This window comes from Anolis carolinensis, chromosome 3, assembly GCF_035594765.1.
Source record: "Anolis carolinensis isolate JA03-04 chromosome 3, rAnoCar3.1.pri, whole genome shotgun sequence".
In the NCBI taxonomy this organism is placed as follows: Eukaryota; Metazoa; Chordata; class Lepidosauria; order Squamata; family Dactyloidae; genus Anolis; species Anolis carolinensis.
In genome coordinates this window covers 227,066,762-227,079,097 of record NC_085843.1, presented here as the reverse complement: position 1 = coordinate 227,079,097, position 12,336 = coordinate 227,066,762, and the positions used below count along the sequence as shown (strand labels likewise).

General features: G+C 41.5%; 1 protein-coding gene across 4 annotated transcripts in view; it reads right to left on the bottom strand.

Moving 5' to 3' along the window:
* The window catches only part of sorcs1 (sortilin related VPS10 domain containing receptor 1), a 597,151-nt gene that overhangs the window by 282,650 nt on the left and 302,165 nt on the right, over nucleotides 1-12,336 (bottom strand). For all 4 annotated transcript variants that reach the window (XM_062976277.1, XM_062976275.1, XM_062976278.1 and 1 more), the window contains exon 3: nucleotides 3,488-3,587. In XM_062976277.1, the coding sequence (XP_062832347.1) occupies nucleotides 3,488-3,587 (100 nt within the window). The remainder of the gene's footprint in view (nucleotides 1-3,487; nucleotides 3,588-12,336) is intronic.

Genomic DNA, 12,336 nt, shown 5'->3' with positions numbered 1-12,336 from the left:
TCAGTTTCCAAACAATGTGTTCACCCTCATTCAGGATGAATTAAAATGGCTTCAGGCTTTGTGTCTATTTTTGATGTACTTGAAGCAAACTACTTTTGAAACTTTGTGTCAACATTTTTAAAAAATGAACCATACAATGCTAAATATAATAATTCACTTTTCTTGACATTTTGGAATTTTATTAAATATTAAGGGTAATTGTCAAGTCTCAGGGACCGGAATGAAATAACTCTCCAGATAGTTCTCCAGATGTTATTTTGCAGGTCCCAGGATTACTGGCCAGCACAGGCCATGATGCTGGGCGGTGCAGTTAAACAACAATTAGAAGAAATCCCACCCCTGTTCTAGTTCCATCTGCAATAACAAGTAATGTCAGTAAGTTTTCCCCTTCTCTGTGAAATTATGAAGGCCTTACACAATTTCAAACTGTGTTTTATTTTAGTACATAATGAAGAAAAATTCACAAAAGTCACAAAAGTAATATGCAGAAAACATTATTTTGAGAAGACAGTATCTTTTGTGCATAAAATACAAATCTTCTGTACAGGAGACAGTGTACTCTGTTACAGATTGACTGATGTCTGCATAATAGCTATTGCATTGATAGCATGTTTTCCCCCTGTATCAGCATGTTTTCTATAAAATCCTGTATTTCCATACTGTACAAGTTTACACAACTTGAACAGATAATGCAGCATGCTCACATAGACTAATTACTGTGAAGCAAACATGCTTTTATGGTCAGAAAACATGTTTTCTTTTTTTAAGTTTTTCCCTCTTTTTGTCAGAATTAGTTATTCTTAAAGAAAACCTATTGCTTCTCACTTTTGCACAGAAAATACATTTATTTTCCAAGACACAGAGGAAAAAAATACATGAACTTTTATGCAAACGGATAGTTCTGAATTTCACATAATTTCATCTTGACTATTTTCTTTTCCCTTGCTGGGGTGTGTTGAGTTTTGACACTCTGTCAATAAATGCTTTGACCTGTTGGAAGTGCTTTGATCATGTGTTCCTGCATGGCAGAGGGTTGAACTAGATGGCCCTTGGGGTCTATTCCAACTCTATGATTCTAAGATTCTATGAGACTCCTTTCATTGACAATGGAATTGCTAATGAGAATTTTCCACATCCCTATTTCTCGATAATTTGTTATCACATAATGTTTCAATCTATATTAATAATACCACTTTACCAAATTATTGGTGTTTCTTATTGAAATCTTGTGACCAATATAAACACAATCTATGCAATGTGTTGTCGAAGGCTTTCATGGCCGGGATTACAGGGTTGTTGTATGCCTTCCAGGCTGTATGGCCATGTTCCAGAAGTATTCTCTCCTGACGTTTTGCCCACATCTATGGCAGGCACCCTCCGAGGTTGTGAGGCATCACAGAGGTTGTGAGGCCATAGATGTGGGCGAAATATCAGGAGAGAATACTTCTGGAACATGGCCATACAGCCCGGAAGGCATACAACAACCCTTTAATTTATACAGCAATGTTTTCCATACACAGACTGAATTCACATGGTCAAGGGCATATGGCATTCAGCATGCAAAACTGAGAACTGCTCTTAGTTTCCAAGGTGCCTTCTGTACCATTCCATAGACAACTAAAGAAGCTACTGGCAAAGTGTTTACTTAGCCTTTTTATTTTTGTTTTGTGGTATTTTCCTCATATTGCTTTTATTGGAAACTACATGTGGCAGTTAGACCTTTAATTATTTTAATAGCAAAGTCCATTATGACGGCCAAATATCAGCAGGATAACTAAAGCTTAGTAAAAGATACCTTATAGATGCAAGTGGATGATTATACCTTGATTATGTTTCTAACTCTTAAGAGGGTTCTTTGGACACACAATATGTGATGTTTAGCTATTTCTTCCAAAAAGTGAATGCGTATTAAACTCCCTTTGTAAGCATTCTGCTCATAATTAAAGGAGACAGTCAACTATGCTCCAATGAATACCTCAATTTCCTCACTTCCCTTCTCTCTATACATTACTTTACAAAAGTGTAACTGGGTTAGTTTAAGAAATGGAATGACCTAAGAAATCTTTTAATTAAGATAGTAGGACAAATACACAACAGGTGCCAGAAGATGGCAAGTAGTGAGCAAGCGCAGTTGAAACAAGAAATCAAATTTTGTAAGCCAGCAGCATTGGTATACCTCTACAAAAGTGGGCAAGTGCCATAGTTGCTGCTTTGGTCCTGAAACCTATTGCAGGCTACATATGCTAAAATATAAACCAATGTTGGGAGAAAATATTGAAAATTTGAAGTGATTGGATCTTTACTTCAAAGTGGCTTGAAGAACTGTTATCCTTAGAACTTTCTAGGCCATCAAAATTAGTTCTGCTTTGACCTGGGGGGGGGGGGTGAGAGGGGACTTAAGCGAGCCTTTGAATCTAAAAATTCTACTGAGGCTCATATGAAGTATGATCACTGCACTTTATACACCTCTGTTTTTGAATTGACTACATTAGAGGTGCAGCTAAACATATTCCTAACCAGTAAACCTATGCTTAACCAGTAGCATAGTCCCTACTGGCTAGGGAGGTAAGGAAGAGGGGTGGAGAGGAATAAGAAGGTTTTTGGTGTTTCTTTTCTGATGGCCTTGACTGTCAAGAGACAAGTCTTAAACGAATGGATAGATGTCCACATACGTAGGAAATATACAAGGAGACAGACTATTGGGGCCTTGGAAATGTGTGAAGTGAACATAGAAGATGATCGTAATTTTCTGTGAAATTTCTTTGGGTATCTGAGGACCTAGTGGATGATCACGAGATAACAGATAATATTGCTAAAATGAAAAACTTAAGAAAAAAAAGAGAATCTGGATTCAGCAGTATAAAGATGTTTCAATGTACAGTCAATTCACCTCGTTCTTTTCAGAGTAAGCACACAAAGCCTTGGACCTAGTTAGATAACTCTGTGAATTTCAGAGGTTTTTTGCAATTGCGTTTTTTTTTAATCAAATCATTTCCCTGTTGAGTAGGAAGAAATAATATACTTGGGGTAAATTTCAATCCAAAATGAACTAAAACAAAGGAGTTACATATGCACCCTGAGAAAATATGTACTGTACAAGGTCTTACTTATTTTTACTCTCAAAATCAGAAACTATGTCAACATTTGACCTGCATTGAGATTAAAGCTATACATGTGTCGATGATGTATAATATCACATTAAAAATGTTGAACAAAAAATGTAGAGGCTGAGAACTGATTTGCTGACACAAATATAGAAACATATATTATATTAATGCCAAGAATAGTTCAACTTCATTCAATGCACACATTAAAAGTGTATTTATCAATGAAGTAATCAGGATGCACTATCAATTCAAATAAGGTTCAGGACAATCTACAATGGAAAAAAAAATGTGAATCTAATTTGGCAATGTAAATAAATAACACCTAACCAAGCAAGGAAAACACTGTGTCACCTTCAAAACAACCATGATATTTCACTTACCTTACGCTTATTAGTTGGACAAACATAGAGGTAACTCAGAATGGTCTTCAGGCCCACTTTGTCATTTAGCTTTTCATAGGTGGTCCCATAGTCTGTTGACCTATAATTTCAGAGAACTTTAGTAAGTATGCATGTACACAAAAAGCCAAAATAAGATGCAAACTGCTTGGCTGCTTTCCAACTAAAGACATGTGGCAAAATAGCTCTCTGGAGCTTTTTGAATGATTCATGTAGTCAGGGCCGGCCGGAGATATTTTTTGATGTAAAGCGGGGGCGCTGAAAAGCGCCCCCGCCACCGGCGCCCTGGCCCCGCCCAGCGTGCCCTGGCCCCGCCTCCCACGCTGCGTGGGAGGCGGGGCCAGGGCGAATAGTGAGGGGGCGGGGCCAGAGTTGGCCCCGCCCCCCGTGCCCTGGCCCCGCCTCCCACGCAGCGTGGGAGGCGGGGCCAGGGCACGCTGGGCGGGGGGGGCGGCGTCAGAGCTGGCCCCGCCTCCCACGTTACCCCCGCTCGCCCGTCTGGCCTTGTGTAGCAGGCCAGACGGGCGAGCGGGGGTAACGTGGGAGGCGGGGCCAGCTCTGACGCCGCTCCCCCCCCCCCGCCCAGCGTGCCTTGGCCCTGCCTCCCACGCAACGTGGGAGGCGGGGCCAGGGCACGCTGGGCGGGGGGGGCGGCGTCAGAGCTGGCCCCGCCTCCCACGTTACCCCCGCTCGCCCGTCTGGCCTTGTGTAGCAGGCCAGACGGGCGAGCGGGGGTAACGTGGGAGGCGGGGCCAGCTCTGACGCCGCTCCCCCCCCCCCGCCCAGCGTGCCTTGGCTCTGCCTCCCACGCAACGTGGGAGGCAGGGCCAGGGCACGCTGGGCGGGGGGGCGGCGTCAGAGCTGGCCCCGCCTCCCACGTTACCCCCGCTCGCCCGTCTGGCCTTGTGTAGCAGGCCAGACGGGCGAGCGGGGGTAACGTGGGAGGCGGGGCCAGCTCTGACGCCGCTCCCCCCCCCCCGCCCAGCGTGCCTTGGCCCTGCCCCACGCAACGTGGGAGGCGGGGCCAGGGCACGCTGGGCGGGGGGGCGGCGTCAGAGCTGGCCCCGCCTCCCACGTTACCCCCGCTCGCCCGTCTGGCCTTTTCTAGCAGGCCAGACGGGCCAGGGCGCACTGGGCGGGAGGCGGGGCACCGTCAGGGCGGTGCCCCGCCTCCCGCCCAGCCTGACGGCGCCCCCCCGGGCCTGCGCCCGAGGCGGCGGCGTCAGCTGCCGCATGAGTGGGGCCGGCCCTGCATGTAGTATATAATGACACTTAATTATGTACACATGCCATCATGTGAGTGGTTAACATTTGCATTTAAATTGGATTAGGAAAAATTAAAATTGCATCCTCCCAGAGCCACCCACATATAAAAGATACAATAAGAAATGTTAATCTCATTCTAAGAGGTGGTGGTAATGTTTGTTGTAAATGCCAAGTAGCACAACGAGAAACTGAATTACTTATTTGACATATACCAGTCTCTACCTCAAGATCTTGCTAAGATAAGATGGTGGATTCAGTCCATGACAGATCAATGTTACACTTTCAGGAAGTTTATTGAGTAAAGAAAATTCTACCTCATATTGGAATATATTAGTAGGAAGAAGGAAGATGAATTTATTTATTTGATTACTCATGTATAAGTCGAGGGCCAAATTAATGGGTTTTATATGATCCATGAATATGCTGAGGGTCATTCTGTGAGAGATAGCATAGAGGAGGTCGCTGCTTCTTTTACGTTCTCCTGGGATGAACTAAACTCTTGCTTTTGGCCAGTCTGCTCAGATAAGGGATGACATCTTTTTGATAAGAATTAATGTCACACTGAATCACAAATAAATTAAACCAGGCTCAAGTCCCATCTACACTGCCATATAATCCAGTCTTTCAATCCAGATTACATCAATTGAACTGAATTATATGGTAGTGTATATTCATGTAATCTGTTTCAAAGCAGATACTCTGGATTCAAAAACTGGATTATATGGCAGTGTAAAGCCAGACCCCACCTACACTGCATTATATAGTCAGTATAAACTTATAACTGCATTGAACTGGATTATATGGCATTGTAGATGGGACCCCAGGCTATTTGGGTTAGTTTTTTTTTACATATACATAAGGATGTAGGCTATATCTCACATTTCTTCCAAGATATGAGTCAAAGCATCTTAAAGGCAAATGCCCCAAAAAGTTTCCATAGACCAGCAAATCATTGATGCCCAAAAGAAGCAAAACAGCACCAACTGGTAAATGCCAGCTCAGATAATGTCTAACAAATCAGCAAGAATATCTGTTTTTTGAAGACTGCTTAGCAATATCAATAAAATCAGTCCTGTGACACCCTGAGTGATACCGCTCATATGAGAAAAGTTGCAGGTTACATGCTCAAGTATTGTAGGATACAGATCAAATCAAATCAGCAATTTGAATGCACAGGACGTGGTGAGCTCCCACTGTTAGCCCTAGTTTATGCCAACTTAGCCATTCAAAAACATGCAAATGTGAGTAGATAAATAGGTACTGCTCCAGCAGGAAGGTAACGGTGTTCCATGGAGTCATGCGTAGGAGACGTCTACACACAAGGCTGGCTCTTTGGCTTTGAAATTGAGATGAGCAAACACACACACCCCTCCAAGAGTCGGTCTTGATTACACTTAATGTCAAGGGGAAAACTTTACCTTTACTATGAGGTTAGAGTGTGGTCATCTGAATTGAAGACTGTTGTTTTGGAGATGGAAGCCAATTTATTTTAGTGTATAATTTTTATATTCCCTAATTTTCTTCATAATGCACTGGGCACATGCAATTATTATCAAGGACATAGCTTGCAGTGTCAATAATATTTTTAATTTAGATTATACAGAGGTCACTTTCCAATTTGCATCTAATAATACAGCATTCCTAATGCATGGATGCTGCACTTACTTTGAGTTATAACTTCCAAAGTAGCCATACATCTGTTATTGTTTCTAGGTATTTGTGCCACTTACCCACTTTTAACAGAAGCCAAGCTCTGGAAAAATATTATTTATAGCTCTTTAACTGTCCCCATCTACACCGACCATTTAGATCAGTGTAGATGGGGATTGCCATTTAGGTCAGCTTGAGGATAGATCAGCCCCCTAGCGGCCACAAAACACATATGGGCTCATCCAGATTAACCTGTGAAAACCAGTAATGTGGCTCTAATCTGAGTTAATATAACTCATGGTGAGGTCGATTTGGATTCTTCCCCAAGTGGCAGCACAGACACTTGCAGCCAGTTCGTAAGTGTCTCAATAGCTATCTTGCCTCCCTGGGCTCAGGTGGCCTGGGACCCCATCCTTTTGTCGGGAGGAAGACAGAACAAGCAGTGACTACCCCAATCCTCCTCCCCTGATCCTCAGGCTATCCTCTTGGCATTGTGCCAGGAGGAGAGCGAGATAGGTGGTGACTGAGAGTGCTCAGGAGGTATTTCAGCCATGGTGTGCCTTCCTCGAGCTGTCTTCCTGGCATAAGGATGGGGCCTCTCACACCCTCCTTATGTCGGGAAGAGAGAGAGACACACAGTGGCTGAGAGTGCTCCAGAGGGCTCTCAGCTGCTGCATGCCTTTCTCCCCCATCTTTTTGACACAAGAACATGACAAGCCACCATGTCCTTCTGCAAAAGGACAGGGAAAATGAGGAGGGCCCGAGGTAAGCACCCAGGAGGCCGCATCCGGTCCCCAGGCCTTAGTTTGTCCATGCCTGCCCTATTGGGTCACAAAGTGCTTTGGAACCTAGCATTTTCAGCCTACTTCTTTGGCAATGTAAAACCACCCACTGTTTTCAGCTTGACTGCTTGATCACTCTAGTGAAGTGGTCTGGTGTGTGATGTTTCTCAGGATGCAGCTATCTTAAATTCAAAAATGAATTTTGTCTGCATAAAAAAAATAAACTTAGAAAAATCAGAGTTCCACAGAAGGTTTTCACACTACTTCAGGATAAGTGGAGTAAAAGCCTGCAGGTAAGCATATTTGTATAGTTATCCAAAGTATGTGTTCTCTCCTGCCATCTTTGTAGCAGGTAATTTATAACTCTGAAACCATTTCACATTTTCAACCAATAATAATAATCTTGAGGACCTCAAGATTGAACTCCAAAGACTCTGGCAGAAACCAGTGCAGGTGGTCCCGGTGATGATGGGCACATTGGGTGCCGTGCCAAAAGATCTCAGCAGGCATTTGGAAACAATAGGCATTGATAAAATTATGATCTGCCAACTGCAAAAGGCCACCCTACTGGGATCTGTGCGCATCATCCGAAAATACATCACACAGTCCTAGACACTTGGGAAGTGTTCGACTTGTGATTTTATGATACGAAATCCAGCATATGTATGTTGTTTTCTGTGTCATACAATAAAATAATACTTTATTTATATCCCACCCTATCTCCTCGAGTTGTGCCAATTGTATGAGAGAAGAGCATATCATTATTTTGCATATGTAACACATGATTACTCAGAATAAAGAGAAACTTGCCAAATGATGATTTCATATTCATTTAAAAAGTTTCAAAGGGCCATGAACTCTATTCAGTCTGCAGAGAGTAGTCATATTGTATTATCAATTGCATGTGCATTTTTCAATGATAATCTTTGACATTTGCAACCAGTTTGTTTTCAGTGAGTGGCATATACAAAAATAAAATTTCTATCTTATTTTAACTACATAGTACAACATCAACTATAAATGTGCAAACCATAACAACAAGAAAATACAAAAGTTTCACAAAAATTATCCGAAAATACAATCATATCAAGCCAACAAACTGTGCACGAAAATTAATATAACTAAATCACTCAACCTAGGAATTCTATTCAAACATATAAACATGTATGTTGAGGGCAACTCAGACTGAATTGTTTGCCTATTTATATTATATACCCACTAAAGCAAATCCCATTAACTTAAGCATTTCTTAGTATTCAGTACTTTGGCACTCCTCCAATTCCTTGCCAAAACAATCTTTGCAGCAATCAAAAGATTGGCAAACAAGTATACTTGATTTATATTCACAACATCTGCTATGTATTAAATAGTACTAATAAGATATCTACATTCAATTTAATCCCTATCATCTGTTCAGCTATAAAACTAATACCATTTTGCTTCAGATAAGTCTAAGAAATACAATAAAATCCAAGACTTAGGTCAGCATATTCAAAGCACCAAAACTGGTTACTTTGAAATATTCTGTTCCTTTTTGTTGCAATCACTTACCAACAAAAATGTATTTTAAACTAAGGGATACTTTATAGTGGCTGGTGACACAGCCACAAACATCGTCCCCAATCCATGGCAGCAGCAGAGGGAGCTCAGACAGTTCATCCAGGTTGAGATAGCTTCACCTTGCTGGACTGTCAGCTTACCATTTGTGTTGCTGTCATCACTCTCAACCAACTACATGGCACCATGGGAACTCCTGGCTGTTATGGGCACCCCATGCTGGCATCAACAGAGATGCCCACATGACCAGGAAGAAGGAAGGGCAATCATGGGCTAATCTGTACCCTTTTTTCCTGAACTCATTTGAAAATATTTGTACTTGTGATTTTTATGCCGAAATCATTCCTGAAAATCTATAATGGTTGTTTAATTCAAAGCTTTCAATTAAATTCTCAAACCTATGGTGTCTAGTTACTAAAGACTTAATTTCAGCTGTCTGGAATTTCTATGCATATCTCATCCAGCTTATTTAGAACTGTTTTAGTATATTTTAATATTCAAATCTTTATTTCAACCTTTTCTTTTTTATCAAAGGTAGGGCATGCAGTGCCAAAACTAGCTATTTCTGTTATTTTCTTTATATTTTCTGCCATTGCCTACAAACTATTTCATCCCTAATGATCAAGCCCCTTCATACTAATACTGCAAAAAAGTGAAAGCTACTGTATATACTCAAGTATAAGTCGACCCAAATAAAAGCTGAGGCACCTAATTTTGCCACAAAAAACCACTGGGAAAACTTATTGACTCAAGGATAAGCCGAGGGTGGGAAATGCAGCAGCTACTAGTAAATTTCAAAATAAAAATAGATACCAATAAAATTACATTAACTGAGGCATCCGTAGGTTAAATGTTTTTGAATATTTACTGTATTTCAAAGAAAAACAGTAAACTAGTTCTGTAAGTAGAAAAGTAGGGTCAACAAAAACAATATGGTATCAACAATAAATTAATAATAATAATAATAATAATAATAATAATAATAATAATAATAATAATAATAATAATAATAATCTGTCGGGGGTGCTTTGAATGCAATTTCCTGCTTCTTGGCAGGGGGTTGGACTGGATGGCCCATGAGGTCTCTTCCAACTCTACTATTCTATGATTCTATGAATAATAATAATAATAATAATAATAATAATAATAATAATAAAACTTCATTTGTATCCCACCCTACCTCCCCATGAGGACTCAGGCTGGCATCCAATGTAGTAACAGACATGCATTCAATGCCTATATACAGAGTTAGATATAGATCTATTATATATACTAATTTCACACATGCATTTCCCACTGAAATGTTTGCAAATCCTCTCTCTCTATATGTGCATATCTCTCCTGCAATATTTGCAAGCCCTATATATCTACATTCATATCTATCTAGATATGTCTATATATATTTGTATGTGGATTTTCCCCTGTAATATTTGAAAGCCATATATATATATATATATATATATATATATATATATATATATAGAGAGAGAGAGAGAGAGAGAGAGAGATTATTATTATTATTATATCTAGACATCTCTCTATAGACATTTATATATACATGAGAGGAAAATTCATATATAAAAATAATGTATACATATAGATACAGATATACAGGTGCATGGAAATCTCTAGATATCCAAATGTATATAGGATTTGCAAAGACCTGCAAACATATCAGAGGAAAATTTATATATAAAATTAATGTATATGGATCAAGCATGGGCAAACTTTCTATCTGGGGGACCGCATGGTGGACCAGAGCAGGATGGGGAGGCTGGGAGGGAATTACATCTCTGCACCCATTGCCTTCCTCAAGGATAAGTTGCCCCTTGGAAAGAAGAAAAACAGGAGCAGGAGGGAAGGGAAGGACAATCTGCAGGAGAAATACTCCTCCCGACAAGCAACTTCCCAGGGCTCTTCTCTTTCCCTTCCCTCCTGCTAATTCTTCAGGCAAAAGTGTGGGCTACCTCCTGAAGGCCTCCTCCTTGCGGGCAATGCATCTTCCCAGAGTGACTTTCCAAGGGGGAACTTTCCCTTGAGGAAGGTGGTGGTGGTGATGGAGGAGGAGGAAGAGGAGAAGGAGGAGGAGGAAGAGGAGGAGGAGCTGCCCTCCTCATCACCAAGGGGCAGAGGCTGGAAGAAGGGGAGCATGCCAGCTAGGAGCAGCAGGCCAGGAAGGCCAGGAAGAGGCTCTGCCTGGGTCTAGTGCTGAGGCCATGTGTGACTGACCTAGCTTCCCTCTCAGCATTGGGATGCAGTGGGCTGCAGCATCATGATGCTGACAGGATAGTGACACAGAGAGGAGGGCCTGAGAAAAGAACTCAAAGGGCCGCATCCGCTCCCGGGGCCTGGGTTTGTTCATACCTGAGATAGATAGATAGATAGATAGATAGATAGATAGATAGATAGATAGATAGATAGATACAGATATAAAGGTAAATAGGGGTTGCAAAGACTTGCAGGAGGAAATGCCTATGTATCTGTAGGAGATATTAATAAATATTTCTGAGAAAATGCTTTTATAAGATTAATGCATATATGGTTTGCAAAGACTTCAGGAGAAATATACATATATAGAAATATATTTATAGACCTATAGGGCTTGCAAAGGCCAGTGAACACTTCCAAGGAAACTAAAATGGACATATAAAGTTGTGATGCCTCATGGGCCCTGTAGTCCTGTTCCTAGTACTATGAAGATGAAAACATGGGGTTTTCGCCGGTGCAACAAGAGCCGGAGTCTCTTCACCTGCCGGATGTTGACGTTTGCCCTCAAGAATTCAGTAAACCAGGCCTTGGGCAGTACTCCCCTCCGTTTCCCAGGAAGGAATCTTATTCTAGAGATAGGGGAGTTAGAGAAGCTAATCGGAGAAGCCTGAGAATCGCTGCCAAACAACTGGCTGATTAGGTCTGCTTCCCTTGGGAAATTCTAAGGAGTAATGCATCTGGACAGAGTGGGTTTCGCTTCTCGTTCTCTAGGGAAAGAGTTTGTTGGCGGGAAAACGAGACCCAATATAGGGGTTTGGCGCGAGAGATTCTTTGCGGAGTCAATTGATCAGCTTCAGGAGAGAGATCGTGTGTGGACTTCGTAACCCCAGTTCCTTGCTTCCCGGATCAAGCTTTCAAGCCTTTGCCTTGCCTTGCGGTTTAACCACGGACCCTGCTCCACGCTTCATGTTTTGCCTTGTCTCCAGTCACGGACCTAGCCAAGAACCAAGTTTATTTCCAGCCTTGTTGTCAAGCTTCATTGGACTCTAAGACTCTGTCATTTCCCCACACTATTGCTTGGCAAAAGTGTGTGTTTCGGTCAAGTGGATTAAAACTTTGAACTCTAATATCATTTATTGGACAATACATTTTTGGACTATATTTGACCTCATTTGAAAGGTCTGCTTCTGAACTATAATCTTCACTTGTTTTTATTGCTTTTATATATTTCCTTAATAAAGATATTAGATAGAGACTGGCCTCCGTGTAAGGTTATTGGTGCCCAGCAGCCAGGGTTCTGACAAAAGTTAATACATTTAGATACACACACAAAAAGCCAGGAAATTGGGTGGGTTTGAAAGCGAGTCA